General features: G+C 40.5%; 1 protein-coding gene across 1 annotated transcript in view; it reads left to right on the top strand.

Moving 5' to 3' along the window:
• The window catches only part of Tcea1 (transcription elongation factor A1), a 36,274-nt gene extending 9,944 nt beyond the window's left edge, over positions 1 to 26,330 (top strand). The window contains exons 3-8 of the mRNA XM_028773395.1: positions 6,423 to 6,528; positions 19,301 to 19,388; positions 22,064 to 22,209; positions 23,529 to 23,585; positions 24,516 to 24,670; positions 26,040 to 26,330. Coding sequence (XP_028629228.1) covers positions 6,423 to 6,528; positions 19,301 to 19,388; positions 22,064 to 22,209; positions 23,529 to 23,585; positions 24,516 to 24,670; positions 26,040 to 26,330 — 843 coding nt within the window. The remainder of the gene's footprint in view (positions 1 to 6,422; positions 6,529 to 19,300; positions 19,389 to 22,063; positions 22,210 to 23,528; positions 23,586 to 24,515; positions 24,671 to 26,039) is intronic.
• The last annotated feature ends 192 nt before the right edge of the window (positions 26,331 to 26,522 follow it).

The following is a 26,522-nucleotide window of genomic DNA, read 5'->3' as shown; positions in this document are numbered from 1 at the left end:
AAGAATTTGGAAGGATGAAACCTAACAAAAAGCTAGTAAATACACCTATATTTGATTATAAGTCTTCTATTTATTTATTTTTGCTCTTCTGGGGACCAAGCCCCAGACATCTTCCGTTAAGCTAGGCAAGCATTCTACCATTAAGGTACATCTCTAGCTCTGTGTCTTTTGGCTTTTAACAGCTTTGTTATGATGACATCACATGCCACATAATTTATTCCTTTAAAGTGTATACTTTAGTAGTTTGTTGGTTAGTTTTTTTGTCAGTTTAACACAAACTAGAGTCATTTGAGTATAGGTAGCATCAAATGAGAAATGCTGTCAACTTGCTCTATAGGCAAGTCTGTGAAGCATTTTCTTTACTAATGCTTGGTATAGAAGGGCCTAGCCTACTATGAACAGTATCATTCTTGGCAGGTAGTTTTTAGGTGTACAAGAAAGCAAATTGAGCAAGCCAGTTAACAACATTCTTCTCTGGTCTCTGTTTCAGTTCCTACCTCCAGGTTTCTGCCTTGAGTTCTTGTCCTGACTTTGACTTCCTCCATGGTGGACTGCAGTTAGGAACTGAAAGCTGAAATAAAATTTCTCCTCTCCAAGTTGATTTAGGTCATGGTGTTTGTCATAGCAGTAGAAACCCTAGGACAAGTAGTTTCTAGTATATCCAAAGAATTTTCCTATCCTTAACCATATGAATTTCTGAAATTTTTGTTACCCTAAAAAAAACACCATAAAATCCTGCCTTCTTTTAACAGCCATTTTTCGTTTCCCCCATATAAGACATTTAAGAAAGAAATTAAAGATACCAACAGATGTAAAATTCATCCATGCTCATGGATTGGTAAGATTAATATTGTGAAAATGGCCATCTTAGCAAGAGCAAACTATACATTCAGTGCAGTCTCCATCAAAATTCCAACACAGTTCTTTACAGAAATTGAAAAAGAGTTTTTCAACTTTATATCGTGTCATAGGGTTTTTTTTAGTTTGGTTTTTGGTTTTTTGTTTGTTTGTTTTTGTTTTTGCTGTGAAGAGAGACCATGACAACAATTCTTGTAAAAGAAAACACTTCATTGTGGCTGACTTACAGTTTTAAAGGTTTAGTCCATTATCATTATGACAAGAAACATGGCAGCATGTAGGTAGACATACTGGAGAAGGAGCTGAGAGTTCTACATCTGGATCCAAAGACAGTAGGAAGTGAGTAGGCTTGAGCTTCTGTGGCCTCAAAGCCTGCCTCCTAGTAAAAGCCATACTTGGTCCATCCAGGCCACACCTACTTATAGTGCCACCCCTGATGGGCCTGTTGGGGGCAGTTTTATTCAAACCACCACATAGAGAAACATAAAACCAACCAACCAACCAAACAAAAAAACCTAGGATAGCTAAAACAATTCTGAATAATAAAAGAACTGCTAGAAGTATCATCATTCTAGATTTCAGCTTCTGGTACAGAGTCATAATAATAAAAACAGCATGGTATTGGCATTAAGAACAGATTGTTAGTGGAATTTAATAGAACACTCAGACATAATTCCATGCACCTACAGATGCCTTTTTGACAAAAGCCAAAAAATGCACACTAGGGAAATGACAGCATCTTTAACAAATAAATGATGCTTGTCAAACTAGATGACTGGGTGGAAAAGAATGCAAATAGATACATACTTATTTGAATCTGCACAAGACTGAACTCTAAATGAATCAAGGACCGCAACATGAGACCAGATACCCTGCATCTAATAGAAGAGAAAGTGGGGAATATTTTTGGAATACCTTGACACATGAAAGTGCTTTCTGAATAGGACATTAATAGCATAGGCATTATGACCAACAATCAGTAAATGGGACCTCATGAACTTGAAAAGCTGTATGACAAAGGACATTATCATTTAGGCAAAGAGTCAGCCTAAAGAATGGGAAATACAATAATATATTTGACAGAGGATTAATATCTAGTATATATAAAACTAAGAAATAAACATAAAGAAACCTAATTGTAAAATGGGGTGTAGAGCTAAATAGTTCTCAAAAGATGAAAACACAAATGACTAAGAAACGGAAAGAAATGTCCAACATCTTTATACTTCAGGGAAATGCAAATTAAAATCACTTTGAGATTTTTGTTTACCCCAGTCAGAATGGTCAAAGTTAATTAAAAAAAAAAAACAAAAGCAAAAAAACCCTACTTGCTAACTTATATATTACTGGTAGGTGTGTAAGCTGGTACATCCACTGTGGAAATTACTGTGAAGGTTCCTCAGGAAGATGGGACTAGATCTTCCTTAAGATTTAGTTATGCCTCTTTTGGGCATATTCCCAAAGGATTTTTATGTGTTACTAACAGAGATACTTGCTCATCCATGTTCATTACTGTTCTATTCAAAATAGCCAGAAATTGGAAATAGCCTAGATGGCCATCAACTTGTGAATGAGTCATGAAAATGAGGTATAGCTATATAATGGAGTATTCAGCTGGTAAGAAAATGAAACTTGTTGGTAAATGGATTGAGCTAAAAGAAAAATCATCCTGAGTGAGGTAACCCAGACCCCAAAAGACAAGTATTGTGTGTTTCCTCTGATATGTGAATGTTATTTTTTAAGCCGTTAATATGTGTGCTGCAATGTGTATGCTATAGTTCAAATGACCACCAAGGTTAGGTACCTAGTAAGGGACCAGGGAGGGGAGGATCTCCCAACGAAGGGAAAATAGAGTTACAGAGAAATAAAAGGGAAAACTCCTATAGAATCCCCAAACATCACAGGCCATTGCCAAGGCTAATGGGTTGTTCTCTACAATCTGACGTTAAGACCCCGTTGCTGAAGACAGTTAACAAATGTGGAGAAATTGAGCTGGTACCTGACTAGAAGCTTCACTCCTATTGTTAATGGTGCTGGTATGTAACTCAGCTACAAATCCTGTGACCTGCTTGTAAAATATCACTGGTACAGTATTGGTACAAGTGTTATGGAAGTAAGTAACCAATCACTTTTTTATTTGATTTAAGGCCCATTCCATGAGATGAACCCCATATTTGAAACTGATAAAATGGCCATGGACATAGCAGAAAACCTAATACTATTATTTCACTAAAGGAACAGTAATAAAATAATTTCTGATGGCACACACATTACTATACGCATAGATCAGTTTCTCACTTCCCTCGCCCACATCAGAGAAGGTTCTTTTTGTAATAGATGGTAACTAATACAGAGACCTACAACTGGACAATGTGTGGAGAATGAGAGACTTTTGGAGTCCTAAGTGGGATACCCTCGTCAAACCCTTTTCAAAGCTTGGGAGAGGAAGTGAAAGATTATTAAGAACCACAGGTAATGGATGACTCCAAAGAAACAGTGTTTTCCAGTCACAACAGGACTAATACACAAATAATTCAGAAGAGACTGGCAACATGTGTAGGTTCAAGCCAGATGGGGGTCCCACTAGTGAGAAAGTGACGTGGACACAGCGTTCCACTATAAACCAAGAGATTTTCTGCAATTGGTACATGATGGGAAAGGGGAAGTCTTTTTTTTTTTTTTTCAGTGGATTGTCCCTTTGGTATATCAACCATACTTCAGGCCAGGTCCCATGTTCAGGAATAGTTAGTTGGTCAACAGAAAATAAACTCATTGGTAGTTTTGTGAACTTTTTTTTTTTTTTTTTTTGGTTTTTCGAGACAGGGTTTCTCTGTGTAGCCCTGGCTGTCCTGGAACTCACTCTGTAGACCAGGCTGGCCTCGAACTCTTGAACTCAGAAATCCGCCTGCCTCTGCCTCCCAAGTGCTGGGATTAAAGGCATGCGCCACCACCGCCTGGCTTTTGTGAACTTCTTATATCATTTTGTTTGTTAGTTTTGATCTTACTAGTTTTTTGCTCACTTCAGTGGGTTCTATGCAATTTTTTTTTTTTTAAAGAGGGAAAGAACAAAGTTAGATGGATAGGGAGGTGGAAAGGATCTGGGAGGAGTTGGGGAAAAGGGAAAAATAAAAACAAATATGGAAAAAATTTTAATTATTCAACTAGAGGTATAGTAGCATTTGCCTAACACATAGAAGGTTTTGGGCTCTGTCCCCAGAACCAAACAGAGGGGCTTGTGAGTGATTGGTGGTGAATAGGATTTATGATTTAGAGCAGCTTGGTCTAGGTGTACAATCCAATTCCTGGTCTGTCTTTCTTTCCTTCCTCCCTTTTCTCCTGTGTGCCTAATTTTGAATAAAAATGGTACAAAATGGTAATTCCGCTGTTACAGCATTACAGGCCACTTTTAAAATAGCCTATTTATAACATTTATTAAATCCTAGATACCAGTTTTAAGAGAAGTCTTGAGAGAGAAATCCAGACCTGGCTGCCTAGCTAAATACCTTCTTATTCTTCTCCATCCTCTGCTTTCTTACATTTTCCCAAGAGTATGGGAAAAAGTATACTGTAGTCTTTTTATTTTTCACTCCACCCTAGCAGCCTGATCTCTTATTATACAACTAAATAGTCTCTTCCTTAAGTAAGCATGTTTATTGTAGAAAGCTAAATTTTAAGGTACCAAGGAAGGTCATGGTTGGTTTTAGTAATCAAAGCATCCTGTGAAAAACTACTAAACAGCAGTCACCCAACAGAACAGTTTATTCTTCTCCTTATACCTTGATCTCCTGCAGGACCTTCTATGATGCAGATTTCACCACTGTGTTTGTCAGTCTATACTTCCTAATAACTCAATAATTGAAGTTATTTCCTCCAAGCATCCAAAGTTAGGTTTTCTTTTAGAAAACTTGGTTTGCTAACCCCAAATATTGAGTTTTAAAATATTAGGGCCTTTTTTATTGTTCTGCTGTTTAACCTTACTTGCTTTGCTCTGCTTTCTATGAGATACAATATAGGCTCTGCAGCCCACTACATATTCTAAATTCTTGAACAAAGCTTCTGCCCTTATGCGGAGTGTTAAATAATTTAGAAGGAAGCTTTTAAATACTTACTTTTGTACTTCAAAGGTATTTTTGGACTCCTAAGATCCAAAACCAGGAGATGCATTCCCACAGAAACACATATGGATGGGACTTGGTGCAATAACATGAGGTTTAATGGTACCAGTGCACCGGGACACTCTCACATACAGGCAAGAGAGCCCCAAACAAAAGCTGGGAGCAGTTCTTATACAGAGTTCATGAGGGCAACCACAAAAGACCACAAAGGCTGACCTTCCCTGGTTCGGTCTCTAGGTGACTAAGATTCGCACATTTCTTTTATGACAATGAGTGTCATAAAAGTTTGCCCAGGTTACCATGTTAAGGGCTCAGCTTCCTGACCTCCTCCCATCCTGGGCCCCTCTCCTGGAATGTGTCTACCTGGGCCCTCCTCACCTGCAGGTAGGTTCCCTCCCCTGTGTTCTGAGGAATGTTAATCATCTCCCTTCTTCCTCTGAATGTTAATCCAGCAAGTGTCCTCTGACTAAGAAATGTGCTTCTCCCAGAATGCGCCTGCCCCCGGGCAGTGAATTCTAAGTTCAAACCAAGACCTGAATTTCTCACAGTATCAGCACGGATTTTTTAAACAACTAAGTTCTTTTGTCATGTTTTTCTCCTGTTAGACTACATTTTGAAAGATTGTCTACTAACAACTTGAACTTACTAAATAATTTACCATTGTTATTTGCCAGACATAATTGAGCTATCATAGCTTTTATGGTCTTGAGTGAGTTGGAAAAAAACATTCATTCTGGAGGTGGTCAAGCATAGATGAAAGTTCTAGTCTTGCCAATTAGTGGTATAATGCTGGACAAATTATATTGGTATTTCCAGTCTCTTTGTCTTTAAAAATAGTTACAGTGATCTCAGTGTTAAAAAAAAAAAATCTTGGGAAGATTTATATACCTATAATCCTATTATATAATATTATTGCACATTAATTTTTTTCTGTATTCTGTGAAGTCCATTTTAGTATGTAATTATATGCTGATTATATAGGATCAAAAAATAAAGCTTGCTTTTAATCTTCTCTAGGTGATACTTTTTGTTTGGATAGCTTTGTTACAAGTTACAGGCAGTGCTTGGAGGTAATCTCTGTAGAAGAGTGTATGTAAATACAGGCATGCAGATGTTGACCCTGAGTATCTCAGCTTACTTTCTATACAAGTACATTTTACATCTTTCATCTCACCTTCATTGCTCCCTAAAAGACGGAGTTCATTTCAGTAGTCCATTGGCCTTGATATTATATTACTGTGTTGTTGACCTCAGTTGATCATGCATTGATCAGTCCAGTGCATGATCGAAAGATGTATGTACTTCAAGTTTGTAGTGTATGCTTTCAACAGAATGCAAATAATTGAAGTTTTTAAGTCTGAAGTAGAGAGTTTGAAACTGAAGAAAATGTAGTTAATATACTAAACTGTTTGAAACAGCACTGATGGACACTTTGTTGTTGCCTTGCAGTCTACAAGAATTGGAATGTCTGTTAATGCTATTCGCAAGCAGAGTACAGATGAGGAAATCACATCTCTAGCCAAATCTCTCATCAAATCCTGGAAAAAATTATTAGGTAAAATTGATCATTGTTTGCATATGTTTATGATGTCCTGACTTGTTCAAATGCTTGCTGTTTTTTTTTTTTTTAAGATCTATAACTCTAGATTTAGTGAAATCAGTGCTTTGTAATAAGGATGAGGGGCCTAGTTTAATTTGCTTGAAAGTTGTATGTAGCCTAGTTTATTAATTCTGTGGTCTCTGGCAGGTGTAACTATAGATAAGCTCTTTCAGGGGATAAGCTCTCTGGAAAGGTTATGCATGGTTATTAACCAACCAACCTTCCTTCCTTCCTTCCTTCCTTCCTTCCTTCCTTCCTTCCTTTCTTCCTTTCTCTCTCTCTCTCTCTCTCTCTCTCTCTCTCTCTCTTTCCTTTGAGAGTAGGTTAAATGTGTTATTTTCTTTTATTTTGTAATATTTAAGTATACATCTCAGAACAAGCTTTTCCTTTTCTATCTTAGTGTCCTTGATTTATTTTATTTATTTAGGTAAGGTATCATTTAATCTAGGTTAATCTTGAACTCAATGTAGCAAGTGATGACCTTAAACTCCTGTTCTTCCTGTCTGTACCTCTCAAATAATGAGATTACAGGCATGTAGGCTAGAGGTGTAAGCTACAGAAGCCAGAGAAACATGTAAGTGCCTGCATGGAAGAGATAGCAAACCAGAGTCAAGAGAAAGCAGATAGAGGGAAGCAGCAGTTTGAAGAACCAGACTCTAGTATTTGGAATCAAATTTTGTGAGTAGCAGAAGCCAGCAGAAACAAATGATCCATATATACCTTAGGAGAGTCAGAGCTGCAGCTTGGTTCAGAGCAGTTCTTTGGGAGAGAACTCATTGTAAGATCTGTGACCAGTATCTGTGACCAGTTCCACGGAAGTGGGATTTATTAAAGCTAGAGAGTGAGAGAGAGAGAGAGGGAGACGGGAGACCGAAGATGGCAGAGAGGAAAGAGAGAAAGATCGGGAAAGCTCTGCCTATTTATACAGATGAGGATGATGAGTACTGAGTTTGGACCTATACCAACATACCTCCCTTTTTCTTATTATAAAAAAGAAAAAAGGAGAGGGGAAGCCAATGGTGAAAGAGGAGTCGGGGCACTGTGTCTTTTAAACTACTTCCTGCTGTGTAGGGGTGTAGTCCATTGAGGGGAGTAGCCATCAGGGCCCACTCGGTGGATGTGTGTATCAGGCTCTTCTGTGGACAGTGACTGGTAATCGTTCCCCCAAAAATGGCATTCTTCTTGGGAGAACTGGCGAAGACCATCTTCTTTAGCTGTCAGGACACCTGGCACCCATCAGTTATGAAGCACCACATCTGGAATCCTGTGGGTCCTGTATGTAGAAACAAGTGTCTTGCAGTGTTGGTAGAAGAAGTGATTGGTCTGTGAACCTAGTATATGTATCTGAAAAAAGAAAGCAAGTATAGAGAACATAATATTTAGATGGGTTAACAGATATAGGGATGGTGGCAATTTGGATTGGTTCTTGGCAGTTTCCTGATCCTGTTTGGAAAGACTGTTTGTTATCTGTAGGTGTCTCTTGAACCTTGTATATCCAGATGTAAGAGCTGACCTGAATAAAGACAAACAGCAGGGGGAGGACGAGAAACACATGTCTAGTCCAGTGAGGTTGGGCTCGGCTGCTGGAGTGGAGTCTCATTTTCTGGGATTGAGGACAAGGTGGGTGATCTAGATGTCCTCTGGAGTTTAATAGAGCACGGTCCTGTTAGGGTTGACGTGTATGAAGAAGAGTCTATTTCAGGTGGAGGGATGAAAGGCTTGAGGTGAGATAAGTGGACCCAGTGAGGGAGTCCTTCAAGTTTAGCAGCTGTAGGGGCCACGAGGATTACCTTAAAAGGGCCCTGCCATTTGGGAGAGAGGGATGAGGGTCAATGATCTGGAGGGGAGAGAAGGACTTGGTCTCCGATGTTGACAGGCAGTGGACAGGAGACAGTGTGTGGTCGAGGTAGATGGCGGTCAGCAAAGTTCCAGAAGAGAGAACAGAGGTGGCAAAGTAATGGGGTGAGCAGATGGTCTGGGAGGGGGGAACATTTAGGTGAAAGACCAGGAGTTAGGACTGGATGTCCATATATGAGTTCAAAGGGTGAGATGAGGAGAGGCTGCTTGGGAAGGGCTCATAGCCTGAAAAGAGCCAGAGGTAGAAGTTTTACCCAGTCAAGGTAAAGTGCCTGTGACAGCTTGACAAGAGTGGTTTTTAAAGAGCGGTTAGTTCTCTCTACCTTACCTGAAGATTGAGGGTGTAGGGAATATGAAAATGCCAGGGGATGTCTAGGGCCTTAGGTAGAATTTGAGAAACTTGGGAAGTAAATTCAGGCCCATTGTCTGACTGGAGGGAGGCTGGGACACCAAATTGGGGAATCATCTCTCTGAGGAGGAGATTAGAGACTGTCTGAGCCCTTTTGTTGGTTGTGGGAAAAGCCTCTACCCAGTCTGAGAAGTTGTCCACCAAGACCAGGAGGTACTTGACACGTTTTACAGCAGGCATGTGGGTAAAGTCAAGTTGCCAGTCAGTTCCAGGAACAGAACCTCTAGCCTGATGGGTAGGAAAAGGGGTGCTACGATACCTTGAGTTGGGATCTGACATCTGACAGATTTTGCAAGAAGCAGTGATAGATTTTAGGAAACTTAAGTCCTCAGGAGTAGGCTGTAGGTGGGTCTTAACAAAATAAATAAGATAACGCTTGGCTGTTAGGATGGAAGAGTTGGTGAAGATAGGAGAGAGTTTGACGAGTGTGTCAGGGAGTGCAGGTGGGGATGTGGGTTGCAGTGTAAGAATCTCCTGGGGAGGGTGAGATGAGTCTAGGTCCCTAACGGCCGCAGCTCTAGCTGCCTCATCGCAGCTCTAGCTGCCTCATCAGCTCGGTTGTTTCCCTTGGAGACAATAGAGTCATCTGTCCGATGGGTCTGCAGTGGACAATCCCAAAAGCTGTGGGGAGATGAGAAGCCTTTAGCATGGCCATAATCTGGTTTGTGTTAGTTACTGATCCTCCTTTTGTGGTAAGTAACCCACGCTCCTTCCAGATAGCAGTGTGGGACAGGAGGATATGGAAAGCATATTTGGAATCTGTGTAGATGTTGAGGGATTGTCCCTGTGCCAGCTGGAAGGCACGAGTAAGGGCTATTAATTCAGCCTGTTGGTTGGTGGTATGAGCAGTAAGGGCCTGTGCCTCTACCACCTTGGTGTCTGCCATTATGGCATAGCCAGCTGTCCTGACCCCTTAATGTAGAAAGGAGCTTCCATCTGTATACCAGGTGTAGATGGCTTGAGGCAGTGTGCCCTCCTGTATGTGTGAAGGATGAGGTAATAGTTCCTCTAAGGTTTCAGTACGGGAGTGAGATAGGGAGTAGTCCGTATTAGGTTGAGGAAGAAGATTGGAAATATTAAGAGGTGGGCATGATTGAAAGGTGAGGGTGGAGTCTTCTGTTAGAGCTACCTGAAGAGAGAGAACCCTGCAGGGAGGTAGAGTCTGTAAGCCTTTATAAGTTAGGAGCTGTGACAAGTTGTGAGAAGAGAGGACAGTTATAGGCGATCCCACGGTTAGTTTCTTTGATTCTCGAATTAGGAGATCAGCAGCTGCTGAGGTACGAATACAAGGTGCCCATCCCTGGATGGTTAGATCTAGTCTTGTTGACAAGTATGATACCGGTGCAAAAGATGGTCTCGGTTGGTGACCTAAGACTCCAAGGGCAAATCCCTCTTTTTCAGTTACATAGAGGGAAAAAGGACGAGTAAGGTCCGGGAGATGTAAGGCTGGGGCCTTAAGGAGAGCCTGTTGGAGCTTTTGAAAGGGCTTACTGACAGGTTTGAGAAGAGGTTTGTGGGTGGGTCCTAATGCTGCTTTATATAAGGGACAAGAAAGTAAGGAAAAGGAAGGGACCCAGGAACGCAAAAAGCTAGCCATTCCTAGGAATGATACAATCTTTTCCTTTGTAGAAGGAACAGTTAGAGACTGAATCACGTTTTTTCTATCTAAGGTAATAGCCTTGTGGGTTGGGGTAATTGTTAGTCCCAAATAGGTGACCTGAGGAGTAGACAGTTGGACTTTAGAAGGTGAGACCCTGTAGCCCCGTCTGGAAAGGAAACTTAGAAGAGCAGCTGTGTCAGCTTGGCTAATTTCTAGGGAGGGGGTACAGAGAAGAATGTCATCTATATAAAGTACAATTTTAGATCTAGGGAGAGATAAAGAGATTAAGTCAGAAGCCAGGGCCTGCCCAAACAGATGTGGGTTGTCCCGGAATCCCTGAGGTAGAACAGTCCAGGTAAGTTGGGTAGAAAAGTGGGTGTCAGGATCTGTCCAGGTAAAGGCAAATATGTCCTGTGACTGGGTGTCTAGAGGGATAGAGAAAAATGCATCCTTGAAATCTAGGACTGAAAAATGAGAAGTCCCTGAGGGGATAGTAGAGAGAAGCGTATAAGGGTTAGCTACGACAGGATGGAGGGGAACTACGGCAGAGTTAATAGCCTGAGATCTTGAACCATATAGGTACCATTAGGTTTCTTAACTGCCAGTATAGGGGTGTTAAAGGGGGAAGAGGTAGGTTGAAAGAGTTTTTTCCTTAAGAGGTCAGAAATGATAGGCTTAAGTCCCCTGAGGCTCTGGAGAGAAAGGGTATTGGGCTTGGCAGATGTACCTGGTAGAGTCCAGTAACTGGATGACAATGGGAGAATGATGTTTAGCAACAGAGGGGTTCTGGATGTCCCAAACTCGGGGGTCCACTTGAGAAGCTGGTAAGGGAAGTAACACGTTAGCGTTAGTAGGGTGATTGGCTAGAAGGAGGAGCAGAGGAACTGCTGGCGAGCTTGGGCTTAAGCGAATTGGTGGAGCAAAGGAAATAGAAGCTCCCAACTTAGCTAAAATATCTCTTCCCAATAAGGGGACAGGACATGTAGGCTCTACCAAAAAGGAATGGGTGAGAGGCACACCCCTAAAGATGCAACTAAGTGGGGGGGTCTGGTGAAGAAGGTAAGGTTGTCCTACCCCAACAATAGGAGAATGCAAAGGTGAGGTGGGTCCCCAAAACTCCGTCAGGACCAAGTATGTGGCCCCAGTGTCCAAGAGGAAGACGATGGTTCTCCTGCACACCATAATATCTACCTGTGGCTCCCTGCTAGTGATAGGCGTGGTCAGGTCAAGAGAGCTTTGGCCCCATCAGTCCCCCATGGCCAACCCTAAAAGGTTAGCTGAGGGGTTTTCTGGGAGCGATGTCCCTCTGTTCTGAGCGACATGAGGGCAGTCGGTACCCCAATGCCCCCTCTGATGGCACCTGGGACATGGTCCCCTTGGCTTGCTGGGGTTGGGGCAGGCCTTCGCCCAGTGACCATGTTGACCACATTTATAGCAGGAACCAGGTGGTCCCTGAGCCTTCGAAGACCAGGAGTCTGGGGTAGTAGCTGAGGCCGGTTGGACAGCCTTTGCCAGCATATGGTATTTCTGTTTACGGGTTTTCTCATCTCTCTCATTGTACACTTTGAAGGCCAGCGCCAAGACTTCTGCCTGTGGAGTTAGGGGCCCCCTCTCCAATCGCCTAAGTTTAGCTTTTATGTCAGGGTAGCTCTGGGAAAAAAAGTAGGTCATAAGAAGTTGCTTACCTTCTGGGTTTTCAGAGTCCGGATTAGTGTACTGCAGTAAGGCCTTTGTAAGGCATTCTAAGAACTGAGACAGGTTTTCCTGTTTATCTTGGACAACCTGTTGGAGTTTCTCAAAGTTAACTGGCTTTAACGCCGCCTTCCTCGTGCCTGCCAAAAGACATGTTATAAATCTATCTCTGGCTAAGATACCACCTGCGGAATTATAATCCCACCGGGGATCCTGGTCAGAAACAGCTTCTGATCTGATTGGATATGTCCCGTCTGTTTGATGAATCTGATCTGCATTCGTTTTTGCCTCAGCCCAAACTCGACTGCGTTCATCGGGAAGTAAGTTATTAGTGAGAATCATGAACGTCATGGAAAGTTAGGCTGTAAGACTGAGAGATGTATTGGAACTCTTTGATGAAGGCAGAGGAGTGAGAGGTGTAGGGTCCTAGTCTGCTCGCTGTTTGAGAGAGTTCACTTAGTGATAAGGGGACATGTACCCTGACCAGGCCATCAACACCAACCACTTCCCTTAGAGGAAGAACAGACGCTGGTTTTGGTGTTCCTGGAGGAGGAGTTGGACCCTTGGCCTTGGAATGCGTGATAGGAGAGGTGAAGGTTGGTGCCAAAGCAGGGCGGTTAGTATGGCCTGCAGCTGACACAGAAGGAGGGGAGGGGTCTGGGGAGATCAAGCCAGTGGACTCAGAGGCACCCTGGTGAGAAGAAACAGAAGTAACAGTTTGGGTTTTCGGAGGCATCGAAACAGGCCTGAGACGGAGGGGAGGAGGTTCATCAGCTGGGTCCAAAGGTGTGTGGTTGTCTGGGGGTTGGGCAGGTGTCATGGCTAAGAGAACCTTGGGTGGGGAGCAGGTAGAGCACATGGAGGGGGTATAACGGAGGTAGATGACATAAGGGACTTCTTTCCATTTGTTAGACTGCTGGCAGTATGTGTTAAGACTCCTTAAAATAATCGGGTCTAGGGTGCCATTAAATGGCCACATTAGCCCATTACCTAAAGGGTACCGAATCCAGACCTTATTGCAAAGGCGTATTAATTTGGATGGCTTCAACTCAGATTTGAGATTTGAGATTTTTCAGTAGACACCCCAGTGGGGTGTCTGAGGGTACGGATGAAGACGATGCGCCCATTGGGTGATCTTAGCTGTTACCGAGCTATCAGTCAGTGTCCCGAAAGAAAAGCTAGTAACGGAAATCAGGCTCAGCTTATATAATTAGGTCGTCACGAGATCATATAAAGGCCTCAGCCAAGCTAACCCACCAGAAGAAGTTAGTCAGCCAGGAAATAGCCCACCTGGTACCAGGATTTCCGGCAGCTGGGAGAGCTGGGGGGAGGGGGCTAGGAGCTATTTCTGAGAGGGAGAAATCACTCAATGGGCCAAAGTCCTAGGTGGTAGTTCAGCTAGAGGCCAGTCATATGGACTGGGGCAATGTAAAGCCAACCCCTTAGTCCAGGAAGCGCTGGCCAGGTGCTAACCGGGCGTCCAGGGTCCCTCCTGCGAACCGGAAATTCCTCACTGATTAAAATGCCGGTGTGTGCATGAGAGCTTGTGTAGTCTGGTATTTGGAAGGTGGAACCAGGGGTCTGTGTGATTGATACTAGCCTACTGGGAGAGAACCGCGTTGGGGGGGGGCAGAGCACAGCTCACGTGGTTGAAGAGGCGGTGGCTGCTGTGGCAAAGGTGGCTGCAGCACGTGGCAGCAGCAGGGATGGCTGCGGTGGCAGCTGTGGAGGCAGTGGCGGCGGCAGTCGCGGCTGCGGTGGTGACAGCAGTGGCTGCAGCCGCAATGGTGTCGGCTGTCACTGTGGTGGCGGATGCGATGGTGGCTGCAGTGGCGATGGTTGCAGCCGCGGCCAAGGTGGCTGCGGCCTCGGTGGTGGGGATGGTCACAGCTGCGGTGGACTATGTGGAGCTGCTGAGGTGGCCAGCAGAAGCCGCCTCAGTGACCGGGGACGCCGGAGCAGTGCCCAGGGACCTGGTCCATGCACCAAATGTAAGATCTGCGACTAGTATCTGTGACCAGTTCCACGGGAAAAGAAGCAACAAGAACGGTTCCATGGGAGTGGGATTTATTAAAGATAGAGGGTGAGAGGGGGGTGGGGTGGGGTGGGGGAACAGGAGACCGAAGATGGCGGAGAGGAAAGAGAGAGAGAGATTGGGGAAGCTCTGCCTATTTATACAGATGAGGATGATGACGTACTGAGTTTGGACCTATACCAACACTCATTTATTCCAGTCTCCAGTTTCAGCATTAAATGAATGAAAAAGAAATTAAATGGTAGGACATGACTGCTCCTAGGTATGCTGGAGGAGAGAGTTTATTGTAGATAAAGGAGAGACAAAGCCAGAGTCAAAGACATCTGAGAGAGTTGAATGGTCACCCTAAACCATATGTTGAGGAGGAAGTGGGAGACCCAGGTGCAGCAGTCAGGAAGCCCAAAAGGAAAGTAACCAAAATGGCTGGATTAATGTAGAGAAAAACACCTGGGGGAAGGGCAGCCCAGCCCTTGGCTGGAGAATTTAGGGTAGGGGTTGCATCTGCCAGTCTAGTCTGGAAAGTCCTGTAACTAGTAGATCCCCCACTGCAGTGGTTCAGGGAGAACCTGGCTGCCAGGTCCACTTTGGTATGCTAAATAGGCACCTCAGGCATTTGTCTGGGTTTAAGACCTAACAACTCCTCTTTTGTTTCTAGTGGTATGTACCTTTTTCTGATTTGTTTACTGTTTTCTCATGATCAGGTTTGTAGTACATCCACTGTTGGAATACTCCCTAAGTGTATTAGATTCATAAGGGTCATACGAATAAAAGTATTTTTGTTCCTCTTTTAAGAGTTACTCTATGGGCTGGGCAGTGGTGGCGCATGCCTTTGATCCCAGCACTTCGGAGGCAGAGGCAGGCGGATTTCTGAGTTCGAGGACAGCCAGGGCTACACAGAGAAACCCTGTCTTGAAAAACAAAACAAAACAAAACAAAAAAAAAAAGAGTTACTCTATGAAATTTTAAGACCCTGTATCTGTCTTATATTTTATCAGATCCTCTCCCCTAGTATAGTATCCATTATTTTTGCTAAGCTCAGTCTTTATAGTGATGATTACAAAATTTTTATTTCTTTGTCCTTCAAAACCTCACTAAACAGTAAGAAAACATTATCTTCTGTTGGATTCTTATTTTGTATGATGGGCTTCAATCTACTACTACTAATTTGTATTTATATTACCCAAATTTGGCCTTTGGATGACTCCTCAGGCTGGTTCCTAGGTTAGCACTCTTCAATGCTTTTGAGTACTTAGTAACATTCTGTATCCATAGTATATATATTGGGCTTGTATTGGTCTCTACTGCTGCGGAAATGACAAAACAAACCAAACAAAAAATACCAAAACAACAACTTGGGGAGGAAAGGGTTTGTTTCTTGTATACTTTTGATCATAGTCTTTCATGAAGGAAAGTCAGGGCAAGAACTTAAGCAGGAATCTGGAGGCAAAAACTAAAGCTCTCAGAGGCCATGAAGGAAAACTTTCAGGCATGATTCTCATAGTCTGCTAAGCCTGCTTTCTTATACACCCAGTACCACCTGCCCAGGACTGACACCACTTACAGTTGGCTAGACAGGTTACCTGAAAGTGGGCTAGGCAGGTGACAATACATTGCCTGGGCCTTTCCACATCAATCATTACTCAAGAAAATGTCCCACAGACTGGCTTATAGGCAATTAGATGGAGGTATTTCCTCTACAGATATTCATCTTCCCACATAATTGTAGCTTGAGTTGACAAAGGACTAACCTGTTAAAAGTAACTTTTATTCACCCGATGTAATTGTTCCCCCCAAGGCTTACTGCCTCAGTCTGCTTACCTAGGCCTAGTCCTGGAAGCTTCTAGCCTCCATACAATCTTATCTAGGCCTAGAATGTTTTCAGCTTCTGAGACTCAACTGTTGAATAACCTCACCCTTTTTTTTTTTTTTTTCTGAATTTTGACTGTTCTGACTCAAATTCCTCTCTGAGCTAACTGATTCAATCTACCTTCTCTTGGCCTCTCTTGAATTGCTCTGTTTGGCCTCTATACTAACTCTAGAAAACTGTTCTAATCTTCTAGTTCCTTATCATTCTCTTGTTCTGTTTTCACCTGTGTCTAGCTTTTTTCTCCTCAGCCTGTCTCTGTAAAACTGCCTCCTTCCTTTTTCTCTTCTCTGTGGTACTCTCTTACATGGCCTCATTTTCCTGTCTGTTCTTTTGAGAGTTGGGCATATCCTGTCTATCAGATATTTCTCTGATTTGTCACTCAGTTAGACATCACTTTTAAACATGATATTTCCCTTCCTTCTACAAACTAACTTTACTTTCATTGTTTGGGATCCAGCCAGAGTGATTAAGGGTGTGTGCCAAGGCTGAGCCACACCATAACTAGAAACAAGTTTTTCCAGTAAACAACACAATCTCGATGTTCACAGTGTGATCATATGTCCTACAACACTAATCAGGATAAGGCCCATCAGTTTTTCTTGTCCCCCTCTGGGTATGGCTACCTGGTTCTATGTGTGTATCTTTTTGTGTTAACATTTTTATGTACGAAAATACTTTTCACTGTAATTGTCATTTAATTGGCTTCAGAAAAAGAAGCTCCATTGTGGCTCCATTGGAGTCACGATGCAGTGATTTTATTGTTGGCTATTGTTAGCTTTGTTATTGTTGCTTTTAATTTAATGGATGTTACATCCTGGTGAGTTTCTGCTTAAAATTGTTTTTTTTTTTAAAGATTCTTAATTTGGTTTAAAGATTTAGAACTCTTGCTAGTAGGTAGTGTATTTTTTTAAAACTTTGGATATGTCAAAGCGTTGACATTTAAGCCTCATTGTAATCCACTGCTTTAGGTGCTATTTATAAACTATTATATGGTTAGAAAGCACAGACCAGTTCAAATATCTTAGAAACATTGGGTCAGTAGTAAATAGCTGGACTTGAATATGACTGTAGGTGGTCTAAGTACTTTCTTCCCTGCCAGTTGTGCTGTATTGGCACAACACTGTGTTGAATAGTAAGAATGTCCCCACCCCAAGTAGCACTCATCAACCCAAGGCCTGTTCTGTCTTTGAGGATTGAACCTATATACTGCTAGAGTGGTGAGGGCAGTGTATTGTTGTATTGCCTGTTTCTCTTAAATACTTTTCTACTCTACTACTCTGGGGCTGTCTCTTACTCCCCATAAGTCATTTCTTACTTTTTTGTTTGAGGCAAGGTTTCACTGTAGTCTTAACTGGCCTGGAACTCCCTATGAAGACTAGATTGTTCTCAAACTCAGAGATTTGCCTGCCTCTACCTCCCAAGTTCTGGCTGTGCACTCTACGGCACCCCCATGCCATTATTAATATTGATGTTCTGCTTCACAATACTAAGGCATCCTAGGGTTTGGGGCTTTCTCATTTGCTTACTTTGTGGTTAGGAGACAAGGACTTACTATGTATCTCAGACAAGCCTCAAATTCTCAATCCTCCTGCCTCTGCCCCCTAGGTTTTGGGATCATAAGGGTATAGTTTTTTAGGCTTTTGAGGAAAATGATAGACAATAAAAAAATGTGATAAAATTTAGTTTTATCTAAAATCTAAAGTATATATCCATGCTATATAGCACAGAGGATTTTGTATTTCGGGTTGATAAAATTACAATTAAAATTATATAGACTTTTTTCTAGCCATGCTAATAATCCCAGACAGTATAAGAATTGTCTAGAAGCCGGGCAGTGGTGGCCTTTAATCCCAGCACTTGGGAGGCAGAGGCAGGCAGATTTCTGAGTTTAAGGCCAGCCTGGTCTACAGAGTGAGTTCCAGGACAGCCAGGGCCACACAGAGAAACCCTGTCTCGGAAAAAGAATTTTAGCAGTTAACATGCTTTATTCATTGGCAGAGATAAAAGCTGAATGGATTTAAACTGAAGCATGGAATGAGACTGTGTTTAAAAATTGCCTAGGTAGGGGGCTGGAGAGATGGCTCAGTGGTTAAGAGCACTGACTGCTCTTCCAGAGGTCATGAGTTCAAATCCCAGCAACCACATGGTGGCTCACAACCATCTGTAATGAGATTGGATGCCCTCTTCTGGTGTGTCCAAAGACAGCGACAGTGTATTCATAAATAAAATAAATAAATAAATCTTTAAAAAAAAATTGCCTAGGTAATCTTTATAATCACTCCAGTGTTTTATGCAGAGAGTAGATAAACATTAAAAGGGATGGATGGATGGATGGATGGATGGATGGATAGACAGATAGATAGATAGATAGATAGATAGATAGATAGATAGATAGATAGATGAGTGATGGATCAGTCAAAGATAGAAGATATATAGATAATAGATATAAGATAGATAGATAGATAGATAGATAGAGCGAGCCAGAGAGCTCTATCTATCTATCTATCTATCTATCTATCTATCTATCTAAGTATAGATAAGTGAAATGATTTCTACAGTAGACCTAAATATTTTCTAAACCTAACTTGGGAGCAATTTTGACTGGCTTAAGATGAATGTTTCTTGTTGCAAAAATAATTGCTTTGACTTTTACATGTATTCACAGTGTTAAATCACTTTCTTCTAAGTCAGTGGTTCTCAGCCTTCCTAATGGTGGGATCCTTTAATACAGGTCCACATGTTGTGGTGACTCCTCTCCCCAACCATAGAATTATTTCATTGCTACTTCATAACTGTAATTATGCTACTGCTATATGAATTGTAATGTGACTATCTGATATGCAGGATATGTGTCTCACAAGTTGAGAACCATTTCTCTAAGTCTTAAAGAGTGTGGAATCTGCTGCTCTATTGACAGATCAGTAATTTTCAGAATGGATGTGTTCACATTCATCCACATTCTTTCTCCTTTGTATATATTTTTTTAAACTTTCAGGTGCTGTTGGCATGTGAATTTCTGTTTTTTTCCAAGTGACAATTTAGGAATGTTGATTATAAGCCTATTATGAAAAATACCCCAGTACATATGCTAATATAATACCTTGCTTATATTTAAATATAATTGTGGGAAATTGAAGGTTGTTTTAATGATCTTCTTTGATAAATAAAATTGATTGTTTATTTAATGTGTACTGTCTATTAATGTATAGTACTTTGATTTCATTTTTAACAAAAGTAGACTGTTTAGGAATTTGATAAATTTTTCAGATGGACCATCAACTGATAAAGACCCTGAAGAAAAGAAAAAAGAACCTTCGATTTCATCACAGAATAGCCCTGAAGCAAGAGAAGAAAGGTAGCTCACTTGGTGGAAATTAATTTCTGCTGAGGTTGCTGTCTTAGGATTTCTATTGCTATGATGAAGACCATAATCAAACTTGGCAGTGGTGGGTGATACATGCCTTTAATCTCAGTATTTAGGAGGCAGAGTCGAATGGATCTCTAAACTTGAGGCCAGGGCAACAGAGAAACCCTGTCTCCAAAAAAAAAAAGAAAAAAAAAAAAAGGAACAAATGACCAAAAGGATACATATCCCAGGATAAGTTCATTGAGGGAAGCTGAAGCAGAAGCCATGGAGGAATGTTGCCTGATTGACTTTGTACTTAAAGCTTGCTGCTCTTTCAAACACCTACCAAATAGTGATACCAATCCACAGTGAACAGGACTCTCTCACATCAATTACTAATAAAAGAAAAAAGTGCCCCATAGCCTGATCTATGGGCAGTCTAGTAGAGACATTTTCTCAGTTGATGTTCCTCTTACCAGGCAACTCAAGTTTATGTCATGTTAACAAAAACAAATAAGCAGCCAGGATAACTAGGTAGTTTACCTGCTCTGTCACTTTGTTTGGTCTTCTGATCATGCCTGCACTCCTCTTCCCACTATCTAGTCAAATGGGACTAGTATACTTGTATAGCTAACTTAAAAAATTTTAGCAAAATTTCTTAGAACTTTAGAAGGAAATTAGAAGTTTACATAAATAAAGTGAGATTATTTATATTAATACTTTAAATAAGTTTGAATAAGATTGCTAGAGTTAGCATTAATAAATCCGATTTTTTTTTGTTGTTGTTGTTTGGTTTTTCGAGACAGGGTTTCTCTGTGTAGCCCTGGCTGTCCTGGAACTCACTCTGTAGACCAGACTAGCCTCGAACTCTTGAACTCAGAAATCCGCCTGCCTCTGCCTCCCAAGTGCTGGGATTAAAGGCGTGCGCCACCACTGCCCGGCAATAAATCCAATATTAAGGTACTGATTGGGGTTGACCTGGAACTCATTTGCCTTTTGAGCACTTTTCGTCCCAAATTTAGCCATTTAGAAGAAAATGAATTTTTAGTGTATTTTTATTAGTAATTGAAGTTTAGGTGGAGTATTTATCTGCTAAAGCCTGGCATCTGTCCAGTACAGAACACAGGAGGAAGCAATAGAGACTGTCCAGACAAGTCTGAGGTATAATATAAAGAAAAGTCAGAGCTGAGTGATTTCAAGTTGAGCAAGGTTTTATATTTGGTGCAAGAATTTGAAAAATAGTTTGTTTAAATGGGTCAAACCTAGGCATCACATTTTAAGAAGTAGGGTTGGTAATAGGGAAGTTAAGTCTTCATTATTCCACATAGGCAGTTTGCAGTGCTTTGACTAAGTGTGGCCATAGACAAAGAAGTGAAAGCCTTTAAAGTATTTAAGAAGTTTTTTGTTTGTTTGTTTATTTAACATTGGTTGGGGGCAAGAGTTGTAGTTCAAGTTGGTGCAGTACTTGCTGAGCGTATGCAAAGCCCCTGGATTCAATTTCCAGAACCCCAGAAAATAGGGCATGTTGGCACACATCTGTAATCCCTGTATTTGGGAGGTAGAGTCAGAAGGATGAGAAATTTAAGGTCATTCTTGACTTAGAGAGTTCAGAGCCAGCCTCGGTTACATGATACCCTATTTCAAAAATAAGCAATTCTTTTTTTTTTATTTTTTTATTTACTACTTACAGATACCTTGAAAATAGACACAGGATTAAATCCTAGCTCTTGCTTTTAGGTAACTTATTCTGGGGGAGCATATATGAAAAGCTATGTGCAAACCACTGTGTAAACAGTATTTTCTAAGTAAAGTAAGTCATAAGAGATGATCTCTGAAGAAACTGACTAAAGTTAGATAACACAGATGACTGTCTTGTCCGAAGTGGCCTGTTCTAGTGTTTAACAATTCAAACTCTTCCTGCCTCTGCCTCTTGAGTGCTCCGATTAAAGTGAGCACCACCACAGGCCTTGACTTGGAGAAAAGGGGAGGAAATGTAACAATACAGCAAGTTAGTTCTACGATGGACAGGAGGGCACAGATAGTTTAGTCTTTGAAAAAGATTTGTGATAGATACCATTAATATGACAAAACTTAACTGATACTAGACAGAAACAGTTTGAAAATAACTTGGTGAGTGTCCAACAGAAGTTAATCAGATGTAATTAAAACTTTGGAGTTGATTAGAAAATTATTAGACTATTCAGGTGAGCCAATATTTATTTCTAGGAAGAAATCTTTTTACAATGCTGAAACTTAATTTATTAAACCTGCTCTTAAGGAGAGTTTCATTAGAACTTTATTGTCTTAAGTACAACAGAGGTTTTTAAGCAATTTTTTCTTTCTATTTTGCCTGTAAGTTGCCCTGATCTCTCAACCTATCTGGTTCTCTGGACCCTTAAGAAAAGGCTTCCCTCATCCCTTTTCTTAAGCCAAGATCCCTGCTTTTTATGTACTTTTTATGTACTGTTTTTCTGTTAGAAATAGTGTAGGGCAGGCATGTAGTGGTACTCACTTTAATCTGAGCACTTAAGAGGCAGAGGCAGAAAGACCTCTGAGTTTGAGACCAACTTGATCTACTTAAGAGACCACAAGTATTTATTTTTAGAGAAGTAATGATAATGCTATTATGAAGGGTCTCCTGATTGTTTTCTGCTCTGTGTATGCATATATGTTGTGTATTTTAGTAGTTCCAGCAGCAGTGTAAGCAGCAGAAAGGATGAGACAAATGCTCGAGATACTTATGTTTCATCTTTTCCTCGGGCACCAAGCACTTCTGATTCTGTGCGGTTGAAGTGTAGGGAGATGCTTGCTGCAGCTCTCCGGACAGGAGGTAAGTTTAGTGTTTGTTTGTTCTTTAGCCTTTTTCAGGCCCATGTCATCTCTACCTTTGTGTTAGTATTTTATAGGTATCATCCTGCTGATAGCTACCACTGCTGAGCTTAGGAGTTTGTTGTTAGTAGCAGTTATAAGAAGGTAGTAGAAAGAGGAACACAGGACACTGGGACCTCCAACAAGCAGAACCTTCTAGGGTGATGATACCTTTCCTGATTCATGCCAACTTAAGCTTTTCCCACACAAATCTTTAGCCTGCAAATTCACTACCCTGACCTTAGGTTGAGAGGTAATAACATTGAATTATCAAATGTTAGTATGACATAGAGTATTTAAGTTTTATATTAAAAATTAATATTTATGTTTTATAGTTGGAAAAGCAGTATGTATTTATAGTTTATACTTATGTAGAAAGTATCTCAAAGGACTGATCCTTACCCTTAACATGTAAACGTTAGACTTTAAGGATTCATATACAGTGAAACACAATGTGGTATCTAAAAATAAAATACATCAAGTGTATGTGTATGAGTTAAGAAAGTAAGCTTGATTGGCAGGATATTTCTTTTTTTTTTTAATTTATTTGTTTTATTTATGAGTACACTGTAGCTGTCTTCAGACACACCAGAAGAGGGCATTCAATCTCATTACGGATGGTTGTGAGCCACCATGTGGTTGCTGGGATTTGAACTCAGGACCTCTGGAAGAGCAGTCAGTGCTCTTAACTGCTGAGCCATCTCTCCAGCCCCCGGCAGGATATTTCATATTTTATACGAACTCATTCTTTTTCTTTTCAGTTATGCTGAGCTATGCATAGCTAGGGTGACCAATTTTGCTCCTTATTTGACTCTTTCTACCTTAATTTCCTTACTGTCTCTGTATATTTTCCCCCTTTTTCTTTCTAGCAGTTCTATGTATTCTTTCTATTCCTTTGAGCATTTATGGAATTATTTTGAGTATGTCTATGTATCTGACTAGCAGATTAAATGAGTAGTTTCTTTGTGCTGAAGCCTTAGTCATAAGAGACAGAACAGTTCTTCCTGATACCTGTTCTTTATTTCCTCTCTCTTGGAACACCCAGAATTTATGGTCTTATGAAATGAGGAATTGCCTAGTATATGAATTGTTTCCTCAGGAAAGGAGTCATCAATGCAGGAGTACTGTGGCAGAGGTCTTAGACAAATGCCAGAAGAAAGGAGTAGTAGGCAGTAAGATACCAGATCTAACTCAGAGATTATTTTACAGAGGCAAATGGACTTGAAATAGAAATGGTTTGCTTACACTTTACAATAATGAGTTCTTCATTCTTATTCCTAGATGATTATGTTGCTATTGGAGCTGATGAGGAAGAACTGGGATCTCAGATTGAGGAAGATATCCTTTGTGTGCACATCCATAGCTGTGTTTAGTGATCTGAAGTTTTCTTTTCCCTTTTCTTCTGCTATATAAGTCAGAGATTTATCTTTTGCTTTCTTAGGAAGGAGAAGGGTATCATGTTAATTTATTTCACTTGTTTGTCATTCAAAACATAAAAGCTTATGTTTGATGTTAGTTTTGTCTTTCTGTCTTTGCAAATTGAGAATGTAGCATCTGAATTTAAGTTATATAAACTGGCAGAAAAAAATATAAAGATCACGCAGTGGAGGGCCTCAGCAGAGTACTCACAATCCCCTGTTCTTTCAGGCAGAGCATGTCTATATATGCCTGGCACCATAGAAAAGACTGGGAAAGAACTTGCATGTGGAATACCTAGGTGGCAGTATAAGATGGGACTGTCCTTTTTGAGGAACTGGTCTTTGTAAAAAGTAAGTTCCTTTAGGTTTTGGTCTCTAGTTTGACCTGGCCTTCTCTGTAATATTCTGTCACTGAGCTGGTAAATGAGATGAGCTTCCAGTACTGCTGCCAACGGTCTCTTCTCAGACCTCCAAGGGAGCTATAGCCATGCTCATAGAAATTTGAGGTCTGTAGTGGCATTCAGACTTGGGCAAGTTAAAAGCTTGGGTAATTGTAATTTCTCAAATACTTGCTAACTTGGGTTGTGGCAGTTACTCTTTGAAATCATGTTGATGCATGCTTCTGACATTAAGCATTAAAAAAAAAATAAAAAGCATTACTTAGTCATAGTTATAAAGAGTAACACTATAAGCAGTTACAGATGAAGGAATCTGAAAGAAGTGTTGTCCTATCATTTATCTAAATTGGAAACCATTTTTGCAAATTGCTTAAAAATTTAAGAATTATGAATTTGGCAGGAAAAGAAAGTTCTTTATATAACTTACTCTTTTTTCCTTAATGGCCAAGTACCTATATATCAAGAAATAAGGAATACAGACATGAAATACAAAAACAGAGTACGAAGTAGGATATCAAATCTTAAAGATGCAAAGAATCCAAATTTAAGGAAAAATGTGCTGTGTGGGAATATTCCTCCTGACCTGTTTGCGAGAATGACAGCAGAGGTGAGCGAGTCTGTATGTAGTGCTGTATAAATATCTCAGGTGCTGTATATTTCATGTACTGCAAAAATAACTGTGATATATTTACATATTAGAAACACTTAGATTATTTGCTCTTTTTTTTTTTTTTTGATCTTTCGAGACAGGGTTTCTCTGTGTAGCCCTGGCTGTCCTGGAACTCACTCTGTAGACCAGGCTAGCCTCGAACTCTCAAACTCAGAAATCCACCTGCCTCTGCCTCCCAAGTGCTGGGATTAAAGGTGTGTGCCACCACCGCCTGGCTATTTGCTCCATTGATATTGTTGGTTTATTCCTTTTGTCTTGAGCTGTCCAGATGTTCTTTGTGTGGTACATTAAACCATCTGCATCCATTTATCACGTGAATTTATATGAATTTTGAATCTTGTAGTTATGAACAGACTTTGTGTCCTCTAAGCTGTTTACCATGGTTAAAAACTGTAAACTTAATCATCTTACTGGTTATTTCTTAAATATATATATAGAGAACTATGGGGTAGATTCATAGTTTGCTATTTATAGACATTAGCAGTAGTGTATCTATAATCTTGATTTTATTAACCATCCAACAGAATAATATTAACTTTTGAAATAGGTAATAAAGTTTGCTATCTTTATGAAATTTTGTTTAAAAATCTTATTAAAATATCTAAAAACCTACAAAGCCGAGCACACAATGTAATCAGATTCTATATATCCATCACCTGAGTTCTAACTACTTTTGAGAATTTGTCTTCCTTTTTTAAGCATTCATTTTTCTTTTTCATTCCTTTCTCTTGAATTTATGTCAAGCATAATTCTTTTGTATGTACATGCCCTTGACTGAGTACTGTCAGGCAGGGACTTGGATCCCTTTTGACCTCCTAGGTACTTTTCCTTATAGTAATTATTTCAGTGAGTGAAGAAGTTTTCTTATTATGGACCACCAAACTCTCCTTGATGTTACTTTTTCTGGCACAGAAAGGAACCCTGGCATATTCTGTTTACTTGCCTCAAAACAAATCCAGATCTTCCTCTAAAGGTTCCTGGCTTCTTTGAAGATGGCATGGGTAGTGATAGTATTTAGACTACTTTGTGAATACTAGAGTTGCTGATTGCTACAGTCTTGCATTGTTAGTTTAGAAACAGTATGTGGATCTAATTTTTACATAAATATTTGCAAATCTTTAAAGAGATTTTGAAAGGAAGCATATTATTTTAAGTCTTCTGAGGGATATTCATTTCAAGTTTTTAAAATTTTATAACCTGATTTTTATTGTTGATTATTGCTAAGCTATGTGAACATGAAAACATTCAGGATATAGAAGAGCTAGAGAAAAAATCTAACTGGTTGATACTACCATTTCTGCCATAGGAAATGGCTAGTGATGAGCTCAAAGAGATGAGGAAAAATTTGACCAAAGAAGCCATCAGGGAACATCAGATGGCCAAGACTGGTGGAACACAGACTGACTTGTTCACTTGTGGCAAATGTAAAAAGAAGAACTGCACTTACACACAGGTTTGTGATTCACTGTCGTCTCATGTTCACATTAAGAATGTTTCACTCTTGTTCGAGGGTAAAGATAATTATGGAATCTGTTTTTCTGACCTCTTACTGAAAAAGTGCTTACTCAGTAGATCCCAGCTAATTGAAGATAAATGATACATTTATGTGGTCATAAAAACATTAACTGTAAAAACTGTAGTGGTTATATAGAATAAAAGATGTACTACAATGAGCAGGTTGATTTTTTTTTCTTTTTTTTTTTTTTTTATTGGATGATTTATTTACATTTCCTATGTTGTCCCCTTACCCCATCCCCCACCACCCCCTCGGAACCCCCAATCCCCTCGC

The sequence above is a fragment of the Grammomys surdaster genome, unplaced genomic scaffold (genome assembly GCF_004785775.1).
Source record: "Grammomys surdaster isolate TR1022 unplaced genomic scaffold, NIH_TR_1.0 226, whole genome shotgun sequence".
Taxonomy (NCBI): domain Eukaryota; kingdom Metazoa; phylum Chordata; class Mammalia; order Rodentia; family Muridae; genus Grammomys; species Grammomys surdaster.
This window is presented reverse-complemented; position numbering and strand designations above follow the sequence as displayed.